The sequence below is a fragment of the Notechis scutatus genome, chromosome 4, assembly GCF_049901735.1.
Source record: "Notechis scutatus isolate UNSWTSFEM ecotype Mainland chromosome 4, rNotScu1.2, whole genome shotgun sequence".
In the NCBI taxonomy this organism is placed as follows: Eukaryota; Metazoa; Chordata; class Lepidosauria; order Squamata; family Elapidae; genus Notechis; species Notechis scutatus.
The window spans coordinates 68,388,458-68,409,543 of record NC_142012.1 but is presented as its reverse complement, the minus strand read 5'-3'; the positions used below and the strand labels follow the sequence as shown (position 1 = coordinate 68,409,543).

The 21,086-nt window shown below is 35.8% G+C and overlaps 1 protein-coding gene across 6 annotated transcripts in view; it reads left to right on the top strand.

The window, feature by feature from the left end:
- Nucleotides 1-21,086, top strand: part of GRIA2 (glutamate ionotropic receptor AMPA type subunit 2) — a 78,610-nt gene that overhangs the window by 31,804 nt on the left and 25,720 nt on the right. For all 6 annotated transcript variants that reach the window (XM_087963660.1, XM_087963661.1, XM_087963657.1 and 3 more), the window contains exons 4-6: nt 12,670-12,866; nt 14,537-14,590; nt 17,842-18,003. In XM_087963660.1, coding sequence (XP_087819786.1) covers nt 12,670-12,866; nt 14,537-14,590; nt 17,842-18,003 — 413 coding nt within the window. The remainder of the gene's footprint in view (nt 1-12,669; nt 12,867-14,536; nt 14,591-17,841; nt 18,004-21,086) is intronic.

The window sequence follows — 21,086 nt, the reverse complement described above, 5'->3', positions numbered from 1 at the left end:
AAAACTAAATATACAAGTCTGTGGATTAGAGCCAACAACAATAGGTACATTAGGATGTACATAGATTTTATACTTGTAACATAGATAATAGTAACATTGACATATCTCAGTTAAGATTTTTCTTAGAGGTATAGGGCAGAATTATAAAAAAAACACACATAAAATATTTATTAATATAGCATGAAGTTCTTAATGTCTATGAAGGTTTATGGATATTCTTTATATTTACCATCATGAATGCAATAGAATTAATCTATTGTATAATTATAAATATATTATTATATTCTCTCTTTTTTTTTTCAATTGATGACGAAATAATGTATATGTTTGTTTGTCTCAAAACCATTTCATTTAAATTTAAAGGAAAATGGATACCAAAATGGTCGATCCTATTTACCTAGACTTTGTGCTTTTAGAAGAATTTGAATTGGGGTAACCTGAAGCAAAATACTTATTTAATATGTAAAACTCTTTTTTCTAGGGACCCAGGCCCCTTCCAATTTTGACTCTTTATACCTTTTTTCCAATTGTAAATTTATTATTTGCTTATATATGGTCCTAGGCACTAAAAAGTTTTCCTGTCACTAGGTTAGGATTAAATAAAACTAAGTGGGATAGATATACTATTTTGCACCATTAATACTGTTTCTGAAGTTTGGAGTGAAAGCTGGTCCTGTAAAAAAATTAATCAAACATATTATTTTATGGGAAATATCATTAGCAACTATGTAGTCTCATGGGCAGAACTGCTTTTGATTCAGAAGATTCGGGTTTTTTCTCCCTCCAAATGTGTTTGCATTATATAATAGTTGAAATATTGGTTTTGTTATTCTCAGCTAGCATTAATTTTGCCCAGTCAAACTGGTACTCAGGGGCTTTATTCTATCACATATGGAGGTTGAGAAAAGATGTGACTCAGCTTTCAAACTGTGGGTTAAATTCAATAGTAATTTGTTGTCAGGAATTATTTTTGAAGATAAAATTGGAGCCACTACTGAATCATTAAAAACTATGTTTTGAATTCATTTCTCCATATATTGGTTTTCTGTCTTAAAATTGAGAGAAAGTTTATATCTTCCAGAGGGATCAATGGCATGATGTACTTCCAGTGGTAGAAATAACATTTAACAAGAATTACTCTGTACAGTCCTTTCCATGAAAGCACTTTTCAAGCTGTATTTTTATTTGAAATTCATATCTATCAATCCTTTCCCACAAAGTACCAATTTGGCAAAGCAGTAATCTGAAATAGAAATATTAGCTCTTCAGTATAATTTTATACCAATTTCTTTCATTCTGTCAACTGCTATTTCTTGCAAGATTACATTGCAAGTATTTGTCTGAAAGGCCTTAATTGAGGAAAACATTTTTTAAAAAATTTGGAATAGAGAAAAAGATAGAAAAAAATTAACCCAGTGTTTCCTTCCAGGTCTTTCAGATATACATAGTCTACAGTTCTTAGGCAATTGTACAAGCAAGTCCATTAACTAAGCTACCTGGGAATTTGGTTAATGATGCTAGATTAAGCACACATTATTGTTACTGTGCTCTATATTGTTTCTTTCCAAGTTGATATTTTGGTTTACATGCCTTAAAAAGATCCTGGAATTAAGATACAAGTGTTTACTTATAATGTCTACTTCAGTGTTTTCTCTTTAAGCAAATAGTTTCCTTATGAAAGTTGAAAGTGAAATTTATATAACTTTTCATTTTCTTAATGTTCTTAATGTTATCTTTGGGAGTTACAATTCCCAGAATGCTTCCTTGACTCATGAAAGTGTTTGCCAACCGTAAGGCTCGGTAAAATGTCCCCAAATACACATTCCTGCCTGATGTAGCCATTTAAAAAATGAGTGAGTGAAGATAATATATTGCTCATTTCCAGCCATCTAGACAGAAATAAATCATGTTAAATGAGTTCTGAAACAAGCCTGAAATCATATTTATTTGAATGAACATTACAATGATTCAAACCTATTATAATACTTTTTTACTACCACAGTGTTCTCTTATTGTTATTATTACTATTAATTATCCCTGAAAATATGACAACTGTCTCAGACTCCATTCTGTATTCTCTCCACCATATCACTGACCAATGCAACAAAAGAAAGAAAGAAAACAGGTTGATGAGCAAGGGAGAAGGACATGGTTGAAACAGATGAGTTTGGTGCTAGCTGAAAAAAACCTGAAAAAGCACTGAAGTGTCTGGAAAAAAAAATCAATGAGTAGACATAAGGTTGAAAATGTGGGAAGACCAGAGTTAGAATGAATCTGGTAATTGATATAATTGGTGTTGTTATTACTGGAAAAAAAAAGTTCCTCACTTTACACAAATATACAATGTATCATCAGAACATTGAAAGGTAAAAATGTGAAATCCTCGGAGCGTGAATGGAGTGGAAATGATGTTTGAATGATAAATAAAATTAGGCAGATTTCATAAGTCCATACAAAGGAATAAAGGACATCTCTGTTTGTGTGTGTTATGCTATAAAATAAAGAGTAATATTGTTTTTAAGATCTGTTAATAATCAATATTATACAAATGTATGCATCTCATACGTAAATTGAAGAATATTATAAATTGCAAGACGTGCAAAATGCGTTAGTAAGAAAGAACTAAGAGGAAATTAGACTAAAAAAACTGGCTAAATGGAGAAACTTTGTCAAAGAAAGATTTTGACTGAACAACCACGACAACACAAGATAGGAGTCAATAAGGTTTTCAAATAAAATTCTTTATCGCCAATATAAACAGAGATTTGGACATTCTGAATGGAAAATATCTAAATTATCTATGCAATATCTATATCTATATAAACTACATAATAGAATTAAACATTAAGAAGTCACCTAGAATACTTCCTCGTACAGATTATACATTGTTCTGTGAATTATAGATATCAAGTATATAGGTTAAACATAGACCTTTAAAAACAGAACTCAGAGAATGTAGATATCATAAGATTTGTCAATCATATCAGTATCAGTATAATCAATGCGAAGCACAAAAGTGCAAAGAAAGATACAGTAGCTACAGAATAACAGCAAATGGTGTACTATGACAACAACATACAAGAGATATTTTAAAGATTTGCATATCTCAAATTATTAGTATTTTATTCTCCAATTTCCACTCCAGTCCTACCATTTTTATGATATAGACATTTTAGAAAAAAATAATGTGATATTAAAAAATAAATCAAGATAAATTATGTGCTGGAAAAGTAGAGAGAGTACTAATCTGAAGATGGAATAAATGTTAATTTTAGGCAAAATCATAAAATATATTTTATTTTACAATAACAAAATACAATATTATACAATAAAATATTATAAAATAAAATATATAAAATAACATGTATTTTAAAATAAAATTTATTTTATAATAACAAAAACCAAAATAATTCAGCAAAGACAGAAAAGGTTGATAAGCTATTGGACATAGAATCACCAGAAGATAAACCTGGCCCAGTGACACCTAAGTTGTTAATATGTTCAGAATGCTGCAAGATGTTCTTAATCAACTCTCAAAACAACAAATAATGGGAATAAATGTTTATTTATTTATTTATTTATTTATTTATTGCATTTACCCCAAATATATAATAAGATGATACATATTTTTGACCTGCAAAATAGAAGAGCAAGACAAGCAGTTAAAGGTATCGTTAAGATTATTAAATATTTTGTGTTTTTGTATATTCCTTGTTGTTTTCATTTTTCATAAGCCAGTTAGGGTTTAAAAGATAAATGTTGACATTTTAAAATGTCCACAGTAAGCAGTTGACAACCAAAACTGTTTTTTAATTATGATCATCATAGGATTCTTAAATTTGCAATCTGGCCACTGCATGGTGCTCCCTAGACATTTCCAGCCATTTTTCAAGGATAGTCCTTCTTTAAAAGAGAACATAATCAGGAAGAAATAAGTGTTGGTGAGTCTGACCATCTGAGAAAGATGAGTATTAGTTGTTGTAATGCAAAGTCATTATTTACTGCAGCTGCTGCTAGAAATCCATCAGCAGCTAGAGAGTAAGAATCAGCTTAATTGCAAAACTGGGCACTTTTAGGGCATTAAAATCTCAGGTAAAGCAAGCTTTCTTGAGTGTCATTTTCAATTTATTACTAGCAATCCTGTCTTGTTGGTATTTAATTTCAGTCTGTTCTCTTAATCCAGCCCATTATTTAATTCTAGGATTAGGGTTAGTACCTTTGAATACTATTTAATTAAATCAGGGGTCTTCAAACTTGACAGCTTTAAGACTTGTGGACTTCAACTCCCAGAATTCCTCCTCCTCCAGTCATGTGGGCATGGCCTAATTTGTGGGTGTGGCTTGGTGGTCACGTGACTGGCTGGGCATGGCTTGCATGTAAATATTATAAATATTTATATAAATATTGAATTTTTTTTATATAAAAAAGAGCAACTTTTACTCAAAATCAGGCAAAGCAGGCAGATTGAGTTGCTCACAGAATCACAGATTCATTCAGAAATCTATCTATCTGCCATTTGCTAGCTCAGTCTGTCACATAAAATTTGCAAGCAAACTCATAAAATTTGCTAACAAGAAAACTCACAAAATTAACTCACAACACACCATGCATGTAAATATTGAATTTTTTATTTTAAAAAGAGCAACTTTTACCCAAAATCAGGCAAAGCAGGCAGGCAAATTAAGTTGCTCACAGAATCACAGATTCATTCAGAAATCTTATCTATCTGCCATTGGCTAGCTCAGTCTGTTACATAAAATTTGCTTGCAAGCAAACTCATAAAATTTGCTAGCAAGCAAACTCACAAAATTTGCTAAAAAACTCACAAAATAACTCACAACACACCATGTATTGATATTTTTATATAAAAAGCAACTTTTATCCAAAATCAGGCAAAGCAGGCAGATTGAGTTGCTCACAGAATCATTGAGTGATCTATCTATCTGCCGTCGGCTACCTCAGTCTCTTAAATTTCTTTGCTGTGAGCCTGCACTGAATTTGCTTGCAAGCAAACCTTCCGTCCTAAGGGAGGTTCGGCTGTGCTTATCTAGAAAGCAAGAAATCCAACCATTTCCTGCTTCCTAGCTAATCTAAATCTCCCAGCACAGCAGAACAGCGGTCGCCAACTGGAGTCTAGGACATAAAACTAATGCCATCATTGTTTTGACAATTCAAGCTTTCTTTCCATGTAGTATGGAAATTACTTTCATATGTATTTATGTAAGCAATGCCATACATAAATACTGTACATATGAAGTGTGTAATGCATACCCCCTCTCCCAATTGATTGGGGTGAAATTCTGTCTCCTGAAGTGATCAACTCTGGAGGGAGTGGTGATGAAGACCCAATGGTAAGAGGAGCCATCCACCCTTTCTCCATAAAGACTCACACTAGGGTGCCTGGCACTGGAACCCAAGGGGAGCTTGAAGCCATAGTAGACACTGGCTGCACCTGATGTCTAATCAGCCCCCAGACAGTTCAGAAGTTAGGAATAAAAGCCATATCCCTGAGATGTCCTATCCGTTTTGAATAAGTGGACAGTTCCCTGATCAGGGGTGGGGAGGTATGCCTGCAACTTCAGTCACTGAATCCGTAAGGCTGGAGATAGGACGACATTGGGAGATGATACGATTTGGGGTCGTCCCCAAAATGACTGAAAAGTACTGAATGAGTTTTTATATCTTTATATGGAAGCAAAGGATCATAGACTTGAATGGACTTTTTAAGCCATTAAGTTGGCTATCGTTTTTCAGCGCATGGTTAAAACTACCATATTAATGACAACAGAGTAGTTTAGGCCATGCTAGGAACTTAAATGATAGATGAATCAATCCATTGGCAGACATGCTGCTCCAGAAAGATGGTATTAAATGTTGTACAGGTAGGCCTTGGTTTATGACCACAATTGAGCCCAAAATTTCTGTTGCTAAGCAAGACCATTGTTCAATTAATTTTGCCCCCATTTTATGACCTTTCTTGCCACAGTAGTGAAGTAAATCATTGCAGCTGTTAACTTAGTAACATGATTTTTTTAGTGACTCTTGTCTTCCAGTCCAGTTTGCTTGTCAGAAGGTCTCAAAAGATGATCACCTGATCCCGTCACACCACAATTGTCATAAATATGAGTCAGTTGCCAAGTGTCTGAATGCTTCAATAGTCACAAGCTTGAAAAACAGTCATAAGTCATTTTTAAAGTGCCATTGTGAACTTTGAAAAGTCACTATACAAACTGTTATAAGTTGAGAACTACCTGTATATATATATATAATTAACAAAAGGCTATAGTTTGGGAATAATGGACTGATATAGAAAAGAGATAAAGGAAATCATAACTAGTTACTGTAGAGTAGGGGTGTCAAACTTGCGTCTTTACGTTGTCATCATATGACGTATCATGACTTTCCCCCCTACATTAAACTAGGCGTGGGTGTGGTCAGCGCGTGACGCATCCAACCTGCAGGCTGTGAGTTTGACACACCTGCTCTAGAGTCATGCCATTTTTTCTATTGTATCCAATTTAACCTGTGAGATTCCAAAATTTGTTCAGAGAATTTATTACAGTCATATATACTATATTCCCATCATCTTTTTCCCTATTTTGATTTCCAGCTTATTCTGTGGTGAGTTGGTTGGAATGTTCTTTTTCACCAGGAAATATGAGGACACTTCATATATTCAGAATGAGTCATTCTCAGGGAGTAGGAAATAATTAGAGGTAGACAAGCTGAATTTTCTTTCAAGCAATAGTTTTCCCCCTCCCCAACCAGGGGTGGGATTCTACCAGTTCGCATGTATTTGCTAGAACCGGTTGTTAACATTCTAAGCAGTTCAGAGAACCAGTTGTTAGAAGAAATTACTGGCCTAATCCTGTAAGGAAGGCAGGAAGGAAACATTCTGGTGTTGCTTACAGAAACTGCCTCTCCGTTAACCCTTATGACATTCGTGGCAGGACTAGGCTTCCTGTCTCAGGAAGGCCTCTGGAGTTTTTTTCCCCTCCTTTGCTGATACTTTGCTTGTGTGGAGTGACCATTCAAAATTACCATTCAAAATTCACACTTACGACTGTTGCAGCATCCCCACAGTCATGAGAGGCCAGGCGAGGAGATGTGTGCCTCGATGTGAATGATGTTGAGTTGACCACGCCCAGCCAATAACATGACCACCAAGCCATGTCCACCCAGTCACATGACCACCAAGCCATGCCCTCCACCTAAGCCACACCCACACAACCGGTTGTTAAAAAATTTGAATCCCACCCCTGACTTGACAGTATAGCTTTATTCATTGAATCACCTAATACTAATATAGTTTTCAATATTAAATATATGTAAAATATTCATCTCTCTCTGTATCCTCCCTCTTCCCCCACCCCCCGGTTTAAAGAGGAATACCATATAAACACACTTAAAACTGAACACACTCAAAATTGTAGATAGTAGATTTTAGGAGAAGCCCTCCTATCCTACCAGCTGTTAAAATACTAGACAGCACAGCATGAATAGTAAAGACCTTCCAGTTTCTAGGGTCTATAATATCGGAGGACTTAAATGGACACCGAACATCAAAAACATCATCAAAAAACCACAACAAAGAATGTTTTTCTTGCACCTACTCAGAAAGCTTAGACTGCCCGAACTGGTAGAATACCACCTGATTTGCACTTCCACAACTGTCTGGTTTGGCACAGCAACCGAACAAGACAGATAGTTTTTAACTGATAGTTAAAACTGCATAAAAAACCACTGCAACCAGCCTGACTTCCACCGAAGATCTGTATACTGCATGAGCCACAAAGAGGGATGTGAAAATATCTACAGACCCCTCACATTCTGGACATAAATTGTTTCAACTTCTTCCCTCAAGACAATGCTATCGGCCAGGGCATTGCATACCAAAACAACTAGGCACAAGGACGGTTTGTTCTCCCATGCCATCACTCTGCTAAACAACTAATTTCCACAATACTGTCTTACGCCCTGGGATGTCAAACCACCTAGTAGGCTGAATTGCTATTATCCTTTTCATCTTTCCTATTACCTATTTCATTCACCAAGCCATGTCCATCCAGTCACATGACCACCAAGCCATGCCCACCACCTAAGCCACGCCCACAGATCTGGTTGTTAAAATTTTTGAATCCCACCTCGTCCCCAACCTTGGTATAGTGTGCCACTGTGGCTCTGATTACTCTGCCTCTCAATTTCCTCCGTAGTCTGTTCTTTTCTTTTTCATCCTTTTTGAAACATTGAAGGAGGCTGCCTCAGACATGAGAGGATCTTCAACTGCTGAATCCCCACCACACAAAAAGGGGTAGGATAATCTCCCCAGTCAAAACAATGTTTATTACAGTTTTAATACATTTCATGTAAGAATTTTGTCTTACTCATAGAATTATATAATGTGATGTTTGTGCATAGGCTGCTCATATGGCAGCTGCTATACTTGCAAAGTCTAGCTTTTTTATTCTCTTTTGAATGGGGTACAAATGTGATTTATCTCTATAGCAATAGCACTTAGACTTATATACCACTTTATAGTGCTTTACAGCCCTCTTTAAAGCTGTAAACCTCTAAGCGGTTTACAGAGTCAGCATATTTCCCCCAACAATTTGGGTCTTCCATTTTACCCACCAAAGAAGGATGGAAAGCTGAGTCAACTTTGAACCTGGGATTTGAACTGAGAAATTGCAGGCAACAGGCAGTCAGCAGAAGTAGCTTGCAGTACTGCACTCTAACCACTGTGCCACCAAGGCTCTTATGCATCCATGATGACTGATTGCCTGGTTTTCAGACATTCCTGATTAATGCCTGGTTTCCAGACATTCCCTAGCATTTGTGCTTTCCCTAACTTGATCTAGGATGCTTACACTTTTCCCAGTTGAGATTGTGGTTGAGTCTGTCTATACATTGTAAGATTAAAAAAAATTTCACGGTGTCTTTTGACTGCTAGTTAGCATTCATGAATGCTCTCCGCTGATCTTCTACCAGTCTGTTCTACATATTGGCTGTTACAGACTTTATATGTATTGTAGATATATTTTTTCTTGTTGGGCTATTGGGGTTTTGTTCTTGTTGTTTACTTAAGATGTTTTTGAGAGTGTTACTTGGTTCATGTACTGTGGCAGTGCTATATAATTTTTTTCTGAGATGTTTTTGATATATGGTAATATTACCCTTTTCATAGGAATCAAGAGTAAGCTGCTCCAGTCAGCATGCAAAATAAGAGTTTAGTTCAGTTTAGTTTTTAAATTCTTAATCTATGTACTGTAGTTTTAATGTTTCTCCTTTTCATCGCTTGTGTTGGTGGTGTTGTAGTGGGTTGACTGTGTTATTGATGATGTCACCTAGCCTAGTAATGAAATGTTTGCAGGCAAACAGCCAAGCTTGAAGAACACCAAAACTTCCGTACTAATGATTATATAATATTTCCTTTGATTTTTCAACAAAATTGTTGAGGGGTTAAAAAAGATAAATATTGTAAGTCGCTGAAGAACTAAAGACATGTAACAAGATAGTCTTTTTTGTATATATTTATTCCATTCTTTTATTGATAACTTATAATAAATCTTTTGTTAAAATTATAGGATCAACTAACTGAATATACAAGTTTATTTGTTTATTTAAGCTAAGGAAAATAAATTAGCAGCCTATACATTTTCTAGGTTTATTTTGAACAGTCATTGTCCATTTTAGAGATAGGAATAAGTAGTGCAAAAAAAAAAAAAAAAAAGAACCCAGAGGCTTTAAGTTTATATAGGAGTACATGGAATCATCTGAAGTAAAGAAAACGGTGCAGAAATGATGCTATCATGAAGAAATTTGGATTTTATGCTTGTTATCACAATTGGCAGATAATGACTTCATAACCATGGTACCGTTCATTTGCAATTCTCCTTTCAGAATACCCTGTCTCAGCTGCAGATTGTGATCTTGCAAATAATCTAGCACTTGAAGACAATGTCCCTGACTCAATTACAGCCACCTCATAAAGCTGCAGCAATTCAAAATACCTTAGCAAAATGTTTTGTGTATTCTGAAGGAACCAGTTGTGTAGTGCAGGGGTCCCCAACCGCCGGTCCGCGGACCGATACCGGTCTGCGGAACAACTCTTACCGGGCCGCTGGTTGCTGGGCGCCGCCATCTTTTTGGTAAAAGTGCTTCCGGTGAGCTTTTCGGGTAGAAAGCTCACCGGAAGCACTTTTTCATCAAAAAAGATGGCAGCGCCAGCGCTTCCGGTGAGCTTTTCCGGGTAGAAAGCCATTGCAAAAGTGGGATCTCCCTGAGATCCATCTTACATTCCTTTTTATAATTGACACAACAAAGGAAAATGAAAGAGGAAAGTTGGTTGATCAAGACAAGAGTAACTCCTCCTTGCACAGTAAATCAACTACAAAGCTTATTTGACATTAGATAACCAGATGCCAGTGGACACGAAGAAAAAACTTTTTTCTTATCAGGACATCCTTCTGTAAATTATCTTTTTCAGTTTAGGAATGTTGAAAGCCATCTAATCCATTCATATAATCATAGGATAAAAGTTTTCCTACATTCCAGTCTGTAATGAACCTGAACATCATTTTAAAAGAGAAAATAAGTCAAATTAAAATACAAAGTAAATATGTTTAGTTAACAAAATCCATAGCATGTGCCCCCTCACTACACTGTCAGTGGCTTTCCAAAGTTTCTGAAACTGGATTTTAATTAGCCTTCCTTTAGAATGTTAGGTATTTTGTCTTTATATGAATAGTATGATTAGAGTATTATCAGAATTATCAAGTATTATTTTTGCTACATGTTCTCCAGTGAGATATGAGTGGAAAAAGCATAACTAGCTGAATATGGAAGGTGATCCATGCTTCTCTGAAGAAGAAGGGGTTGCCTGTGGTCCCAGAAGAGACTTGACGTGCCCCCTTCAAAAGAGGCTGTTTTGAATCTTGCAGTTCTTGACAACTCTTGTCTGATCTCCAACCTCTTCTTTTGGGGAAATTTGTTGAGAGGTTGGTGGGGAGTTGGCTTCAAAGCAACCTAGAGGCATCGGATTATCTGGACCTTTTTTGGTCAGTATTTAATCCTGAGCATTATAATAATTCAAACTACTTTGTCTGATAACTAGTGGTGATTTTTTTGTAGGAGCCTGGATTAGAGTAGCGTACCCCTATAAGATTTTTGGGTAGCTTTTGAGAGTATCAACCATGATAACCTTTTGGACTTGAGAGTTGTAAATTGGAGGCCTTGTTCTTCAGTGGTTCTGTTCTTGTCTCAGTATCCGTTGCAGTTGGTGGAAGTGAGGGGGAAAAAAAGTCTGCCTAGTGGCCATGTGTGCAGAGTTCAGCCTTCTCCACCCTGCTTGTTAACATTTACATGAAGCTTCTAGGTCATTTATTTAAGATATATCACTCGTACGTAAATAGCACACAGTTGAATACAGGTAGTCCTCAACTTGCAACTATTCATTTAATGACTATTCAAAGTTCGTTTAATGAACACTTTATCACTATGAGCTATTGCATATTGTATATGACAAGGGATCAGCCTTGAAATCTGCCTGGAAGCAGACTGCAACATATTTGAGGGGCGGGGGAATTCATCACTATGAGCACATTAAACCTGTGCTAAGCCTTGCACTGGTTACATCTAAGGTGGTTTAGATGGCCACCTTCTCAAATAGGAATCTCAACTCTCCAGTAAGATAATTCTAGATGGATCTCTTTTTGGATCCCTACTTTTGTGAGACGAAGCAGTCAGAAGACATGCAGGTGCTGCTTCTCAGTGTTATTACCTATTTTGTGGAACAATCTTCCAATCAAAGATTGGTTAGATCCACACATTTGCTACATTCCAGAAACAGACTAAGACAACATTTTTAGAAGATATTTGGGATCAAAATAACAATAACAGAGTTGGAACACACTTTGTAGGTCATCTAGTCTAACCCCCCATCCAAGAAGGAGAGCCTACACCATTTTTGACAGATGGCAGATGGCAGTCCAGTCTCGTCTTGAAAGCTTCCAGTGATGAAGCTCCCACAGCTTCCAAAGGCAAGCTGGTCCATTGGTTGATAGTTCTCACTGTCACAAAATTTCTTCTTATTTCTAGGTTGAATCTCTCCTGGTTTTGTCAACTGATTGTGTCAACTGTTGGGTTTTGGGTTTTTCTGCTGGTATTATTTTATTCTATTTTATTTACATATTGATCTTTACTATCAGCATTTTAATTTTCATTGTGTTTCTTGTATTTTTTAAGAGTCCTGTGTGAATCTGTTCTGAATGATGCTATATACAAATCTGATAAATAATAGTGTGCATCCAGCATTGGCCTCCATTAGAGAAGCAGTTTTATTTCTTGCATTCCTGGCACACAGGGAAAAAAACAATTAAAAAGCATTTAGTTATTGATTTATCATACAATTTCCTCTCTCCAATAGCACAGAAATATTCTTCCCCAAAGTCATATCTATTCCAAAAAGGAACCACTAATGAAAACAAATGGATATAATTAAGGAGTTGTTACATCCTTGCACAGAAATCATTAGAAGTCCAAATAATTAATGGTCATAACTTCTTTTTTTAAAAAAATAATGCTAATTTGCATAGGTTGAAGAGTAATGTATTTACAAACTTCAGATTATGTAAGTGTAAGTCAATAGTGACTTTTTTTCTGTATCACTAGGACTGTCAACATTACAAGCTGTATTAGACACTGCAGCTGAAAAGAAATGGCAAGTGACTGCTATAAATGTGGGGAATATTAACAATGATAGAAAAGATGAAACGTATCGCTCATTGTTTCAAGATTTGGAGATAAAAAAGGAAAGACGAGTAATTCTTGATTGCGAACGGGATAAAGTCAATGACATCGTAGATCAGGTTTGCTACTCTTTCTTTTTCAATATCTATGTGACCAACTGTGAAATCAATTACCAATAATCACCATTATGTGCTTATTTAGTAGCACTGGCAAAAATTATGATTATGCTATTTATTATCATATCTCTATTTATGTGGGAACCAGTATATATTAACTGTGCTGTTGCATTACAAGACCAGTCCTACTATTAGAGTGATGCTGTAATATTAAATAAAATTAATGGGCAGCAAACTGTTATAAAATTTATTACATTTTAATTAGTGCCTTGGAGAGAGAAAACACTTGCAGGATTTTCTCTCTAGGTGTCAGATTAATTTGTCTGTCTTTGGTTGGCAAACTATTTGGAATGTCAACATTACAGGTAGTCCTTGTTTATCAACTACCTTATATAGTGACCATCTGCAAATACAATGATAATCAACTGTAGTCCATGGTAGTAAACAAATCATTTTCCAATCAGGGAGCACACTTACATCCATATTTCTGCACCTGAGAACTGAGAGTAATACTGATGTTGCTGCGTGAGAGAATTTTATCTGAATGAGGCAGCAACAACCAGTGATCTTTACAGCATCTCTCTCTCTCTCTCTCTCTCTCTCCCCCTCCCTCTCCCTCTCCCTCTCCCTCTCATTTTAGCAATCATTTAGCAATCATTTCGCTGGAACTAATTGAGCTTGCTAAACAAGGACTATTTGTATTTGCTCTCTGACAATAGGTTATTTCTATTGCATCAAATAGAAATGTAACTGTTAAAACAATTCCAGATACACCATGTGAAAATGTTGCATAAATGAACTTCGATCTGGATGAACAGTAAAATGGATGGCATTTTTGTTTGCACACAAAGTGCATATTTATTTATTCAAATGTATTAGCTGCCCAACTCTAATGGACAGCAATAGACAATGCTAAGTGAATTGCCAAGGTTCTATAGATGCCTAGCTACACCTACAGCTTTAGTCCATTGTGTTTTCAGTGGTCCATTAAATAAATATGTTCAGATATATATAGAATATAGAAATGATTATCCTTTGTATTGTATTTGAATAGCACCATGTCTGCTAGGCCAGCAATCAGAAGTTACTTGATCACCTAATAGACAGCTGTGCCATCCTCCTATTTCGATGTAGTAATCTCAGCTAGTAATGGGGTCTCAAGGTTATCTCCCCATTCAACACGGGGAAGAGGCAGATTTGTTTTATTTTATTTACTCACATTTACAACTCTAGTAAACAGTGTGCAAAAAATATCTTCTGTAAAAACAATTAAAACATGAATCCACATAATAGCATCGACTAAAACAATCTTAAAGGCATCACATTCACAGGCAATGGAGTGATCCTCTTGCGGTCTAAAATTCTGCTCAAAAATATTGCTGTTTTCTTGCTCAGTGAGAATGGAACATGCTAATTTATTGTTGGCCAACTTTGAGAGTGAAAATGAATATAAAAATAAAGTATTTTAGAGCTTCTGGACTGAAAGCCATTTTCATAACAATTAAAAATAAAATCCATATTTTAATCTACGATGAATTCATCCATATAAAGTAAGGTGTATTGTCTGTTGTTGTTTTTTGAAAATAATCATGCAGTTATTGTAATTTATAAAATATATTTTATTGTTTCTGTACCTTTTCCTCATGCAAGTCAGTTATTTGTTTCCCTTCTAGGTTATTACAATCGGTAAACATGTAAAAGGATATCACTACATCATTGCAAATTTGGTAAGTTAGTTTAATACTTCCCTGAACATGTAATATTTCCAAAGTTAAAGTATATTTTATGTATGGTTGTGCATACAATATTTAATTAAAGGTCTGTGATTCTCTGAAAAAACCTCAGAGAATATTGGAAGTATTTATTCTTGGTTCTTGCACTCTCGTCTAAAATCATCAGCTTTTTTTGCTCTGATTATATATTCTCCCACCTTTGATTACATAACTATACTTAGCTGCCATTCTCTGTAGCCCTACATTGTTACTAGCCTTCGTATGATTACCATATATGAGAAAAGAGGGAAGAAATCTATTTCTTGTTGGCCTCAGATATGACATATACACATTAAGTGTTGTCTGCAAAGTGGTGTGTGTTTGTGTATTTAGCTGTTTTATGAGTTGTTAATATTCCCAACTGAAGGATAAAATGTGTTGATAATATGAATATTCTGTAATTGTAGAAAACATTATTTCAAATTAAATAAAATTACTATGTAAAATTTACCTGAAAGAAAAAAGCATTGAAATGCTTTTAAGAAATTTGATTATACTGTACAGTATTTAGAGACATTATCTTCCTTTTTTTTTTGTATTTTCTGATATAAACAATAGAGCAAAACCAATTATTTAAACAGTAAACATGCTTTATATACTGTATAAACCATGATTAACTCAAATTGTGGCTTAATAAGACAAGGCAACAAATGGCACCATATTGTTGATACAGATAGTTGTTGACTTATGACAAAGTAAGAACGTTGTCAATTCACTGTTAAGCAGTGGTTGTTAAGTGAGGCATCACATGACTGCACCTTATTTTATTACCCTTTTGCTACAAGTGTTAAATGAATCAACATGGTTGTTAAGTGAGACATCAAGTGACTACAACTTGCAACCTTCCTGCTCCCCTCCCCATTGATTCTGCTTGATGGAAGTCAGATGGGAATGTTATCAATAGTGGCAACAGGACATTGTAACTGTCATAAATGTACAGTGGTCACCAAACATCCAAATCTCTTTTAACAGACGTTAAGAGGTCCATCCCTAACCACCGTGACTGTCAAAATTACAGCACATACATTGTTATTTATTCATTTATTTTGTCAAGCATACATTTGATAATACATATAAGTATAAACATAATGATTAATACATGAAATACATGAAATACATGAAATAAAAGGGAACATTTAAGACAGGGGCGGTAGGCATGTTGGTGCGCTTATGTACCTCCCTTACAGACCTCTTAGCAATGTCTTTTTCTCTACTTCTTCTTTTATTGCTTTAAATGTCGAGTGGCTTTTCTGGCGGCCTCAACCACTGTTAATTGTTGCTGTGGTATGTCATTGATGTTGTCTCTCCATCTTCCTCTGTGTTTGGATTGTGCTCTTGGAGTTTCCCTTCTTTTTGTATGTGCTTGCATGGTATGAAATCTCAGAACATCCTCTGCAGATATAGGCAAACCACTTTATTTGCTGTTTGTATGTCATTTAATATTGGTTCTATACCAGGTTTTTCTCTTACGGCCTCATGACTGATTTTATTTCCTTTGGTCGCTCCATCCACTTTCCTCAAACATCTCGTTTCCATGGTGACTAACTTTCATTTATGTTTTATTGTAAGTATCCATGTTTGGCAGAGGTAACATAGGATGGGGATGAGTTTGCTTTGCATTCGATGCTTCTTTGTGCTGATCAGTACTGCCTTATGTTGTAGGAGTGGAGAAAGCTGCTTACTGCATCATATGTTAATATCTTCATCCCTTTTATTATCTTGGGTGAATATTCCTAGATATTTGAACTTTGATACTTGTTTTATGCTTGTTTCTTCTATTGCTCTGTTTAGGGTATGCTTTTTTTTTTCTTCCAGTTGCCATTACTTCTGTTTTTTCTTTTCTGATTTTCATATTATTTGTCTGGCATTCTTGGTTCATGACCATAATATGCTATTGCAGTTTGTTAGCTGTTACTTACCTGATTATCTGCAAAGAGTAGTTGGTATTATTTTCATTCTTGAGTTTGGCTTGTTTGCTTATGCTGTAATGTAAGTGATAAATAATAGTGCTGATAGTACACATCCGTGTTTTACTCCAGATGTTACTGTGAAGTGTTCCGATGTTCCTTGGCTTGTTCTGACTATACTACATAGCCAAAAAGGCATTAAGAGTTGTTAATCTAATCCTACATAGCTTCTTCTCTGGTAATATCACACTACTAACTAGAGCATACAAAACATTTGCTAGACCTATACTTGAATACAGCTCATCAGTCTGGAGCCCATATCATGTATCTGATATTAACACAATTGAAAAAGTCCAGAAATATTTCACAAGAAGAGTTCTCTGCTCCTCTACTCATTGCAGAATACCTTATGCCACCAGACTTGAAACTCTAGACCTAGAAAACCTAGAACTATGCCACCTCCGGTCCGATCTAAATATAGTATATAAAATCATACATTGCAATGTCTTACCTGCAAATGAATCCTTCAGCTTTAATCATAACAATACAAGAGCACACAATAGATACAAACTCAAGGTTAACCGCACCAAACTTGACTGCAGAAAATACGACTTCAGCAACAGAGTGGTCAATGTTTGGAATACTCTACCTGACTCTGTGGTTTCTTCCCCAAACCCCAAAAACTTTAACCTTAGACTGTCTACTATTGATCTCACCGTCTCCTAACAGGCCTGTAGGGGGCATGCATAAGCGCACCAATCGTGCCTACCGTCACTGTCCTATTGTTTTTTTTCATTTTTCTTATAAGTATCTATCTCATGTATTCAAAACTATATTTATTCTTATACCTGGATCTTGTAAGTGATTGACAAATCAAATAAATACTAAATACACTTGTGCAATGACTATATAAGCTTTTGCATACCCTAATAAGATGTCCACGTAATCCATATGGGATTAATGTTTGCTATAACAATTTCCTATCAACTCTATCAAATGATTTCTCTCAATCTTCAAATGTGACAAAAAGATTCTTATTGTATTCTGTATTATTTTCTAATAGCAATAGCAGTAGCATTTAGACTTATATACTGCTTTATAGTGCTTTACAGCCCTCTCTAAGAGGTTTACACAGTCACCATATCCTCATTTTACCCACTTCGGAAGGATGGAAGGCTGAGTCAACTTTGAGCCTGATGAGATTCGATCTGCCAAATTGCAGGCAGCCGGCAGTCAGCAGATAAAACAGATAAAATATTAAACCATGGCGCAACTGAAATGTATATTTTCCATACCCAGGGATTTACTGATGGCGATTTATCAAAAATACAATTTGGAGGAGCTAATGTGTCAGGATTTCAAATAGTGGACTATGATGATCCTTTGGTGTCAAAATTTATACAGCGCTGGTCAACCCTGGAAGAAAAAGAATATCCTGGAGCTCACACTAGCACAATTAAGGTAGATGATTTTCCTTTTATATCTGGCACAGATGTTTACTGATGGTTGTTTACTTAGAAATGAATTCTAAAGAACTGTTGAACAAAATCATATTGCTCTTAGAATATCAGTCCCCAATCTTTCTAGCTTGGCAGCCCGACCAGCCCAGGGAAGGGTGCATGTGAATGGCAGGCACATGCACACATGCATAGCTCAATTTGTGTGCGGAAGGGTGCTAGCACACAAAGCTCCATTCGTGGGACTGGAGCTTCATGCGCAAGTTTAAACGCTCATGTCCTCCACTTATGAGAGTGGAGCTTGGTGCACAAACATAAGCATCTTCTGCTTGCCCAAGTGGAGCTTCGTGTGTGAATTCAAGTCCTTTGCATGTGAATGAAACTTCACGCACATGCCATATATATATATATACCGTGTTTCTCATATAATAAGGCCATCTTTTCGGGGGTGACTTAATTCCCCCCACTTGCATCTTCAGGCAGGCGGGAGGTGACGGCTTGGATGTTGACCTCGGTGTTGTGGGGCACTTTGTATCGGGGTCAACACAGGCAGCACCATATCCGGGTGTGCAACAAAAGTGCTTCCTAACGGCAAGCCCCCCGCCATTTCCCCCCATTTCGCATGTTTTAATATAGGCCTTAATTTGGGGGGGAGGGGCTTAATTTCATTTCATGCCTATAAAACATGCTGGGACTTCCTATTGGGGGAGGCCGTATTGTTGGAGAAACAGGGTATATATATATATTTGTTTTCTGAGGTTTTCGCGGGTATTTGTATGTGGATCTTTGGTTATTCGGGTTTTCTCCCGCGTAAAATTGGAAGTATTTTGGCGATGTTTCGACGAAATCTCATTCACCATCTTCAGGCTTGTGTCTTCGGCTTTGTGCTTCTTGGAGTAATGTGAGCTTGCAGCTGTTTTTTCTTTTAACTGCCAGTGGGAGTGCGGCTTGACTGGGTGGGGGCTTGGCTGTGTTCTGATTGGGTGGGGGTGTGTTCTCATTGGTTGGGGGCCTGGCTGTAATATATATATATATATAATTAAGATATATAGATATATATATATATCTTAGATATATATCTAAGATATATAGATATCTATATCTATATATCGATATCTATATCTATATATCGATATCGATATAGATATAGACATAGATGATATAGATATAGATATAATTAATGGATGGCAAAATGTGGTACAAAGGTCTGAATAAATAGAATGCAAAATAAAAAGTGTTAATTTGTGGTATCACCATGATAAAATGGTTAATCAGTTTTACCCAGATGTTGTTCTGAACTCTCTGTGTGTGTGTGTGTGTGTGTGTGTGTATGTGTAATATTTATATTTTCATGATAAAACTAGTATAATTCATACCACTGGCAATTTGCTATGTCACTTGGTTAGTAGTTTAAAAACAGGTGGTGGTACTTTACCATATGGACATTTTAAAAAAAAACATATGGCTGCAAGAAATCATTAAACTACAGCCTGAATAGAATTCTCTTAATTTTTATTTTGGCATCAATGAGAGACTCCCTTACTTATAGAAGTTATTGTACAAAGCTTATTAAACAGACTGGTAATATAATAAATACGATAAAGCTTCAGAAGTCTGAAGATGTATCTTGTAAAATATGGACTAAACATACATTTTGTAACTGTTTCAAATAGTTGTACCAACTGTTACAGACTTGAAGACATGAAATATAGATTGTGACTTTCTTCTGGGCTATGGTATCCTGATATTCCAGCCATAAGCATTTTGGAAAATGAGAGATAGCGCAGAAAAAAAAATGGCTGCCATCTGTTTTACAATATTAATGAAAATGGATTTACAAGTTGCTGCTCTGTTAGAAAAAACTTATGAATCCTTAAAAGAAGGGTTTGCACCTTTTTCTGGACAGGCAGAAAAATGCAGCTGTAGTTCTGGTTTTGTTCTTGTTTTAACTTTTGTATACCTAATATTTTATTACTTTATAATTTTAATGTCATATTGTTTTTATTTTATTTTATTATTTTATGGTATGGTATCTGTTATGGCCTATGGCTGCAACAATAAACTTATTGACTTGACTTGATTGCTATCAAATGCTCTGCCAAGTATATATTAATTCTTAGAGATGGGAGAAAGGTACCACAAGTTTAAATTGCAAGGCTATGACATATAGTCCTCAACAGATGAGCAAAATTAGGACTGGCATCTCAGTTGTTGAGCAAAGAGACCAGCCCTTTGCTTACCCTACCATGCCCCCAGTGGGTTTCCGCCCTTTCCCTATCCCACTATGGCCAGTATCTTTGCCTTTTTCTGCAGTTGCAGATGCTGTTAAGAGGCATGTTCTTCTTACCAAGGCTACCTCGAACCATCCTGCAAGTGGGGCCATTCCTGTGATCACTGGAAGGCTCCCTTTCCAAACTGCATGATTTGGAGAAGTGACTTCCAAATGGTTGTAAGAACAACAAATCTCCAGAAATAACTAATATACAATTTGAAGGTATTTCTGAATCGAAATTTTTTGTCTCATAAAGCTAGTGACCAAGAGTTCTCTTTATACACTTCGGTTATGTGCATCCCTTCTTGCAAGAAAAATAACCTTAAATCTTTGAATGTATATTCCAGGTCTGGACTCTGTTATGTATTGCATTTGGGGCAACTATATTACAAATTAGATCTTCTCAAGGGAAAAATTATTTAAAAAACTAATTGGTACCATACCAGAAAATTGCAAGGCAATGTGTCCATTAATAAAAAAAAAATAATGGGGAAATGTCAGATTTAATTTTCAGTGGGTAAAAAATGGAATTGTCCCCTTCCCAACTATCCATCCTCATATTGCCAGATTGACTCATATTGACTGCTTTAAGTGACTTCATTATAGCATGTAATAAAGACTCTTATATTGCTGTGTTGAGTGCCAGGATAATTTCTGACAATTTTCAGGCAGGGAATTTGACAGCTGTTTTTTTCTCTCCTATTCTATAAAAGCAGAAAAAGTGTTTTTGTATTCCTGCTTCAGACCATTTAACCAAAATGGTGCTCTAGTTTCTACATATAAATATCCAGATGGTCAGCTAACCCGAATTATAA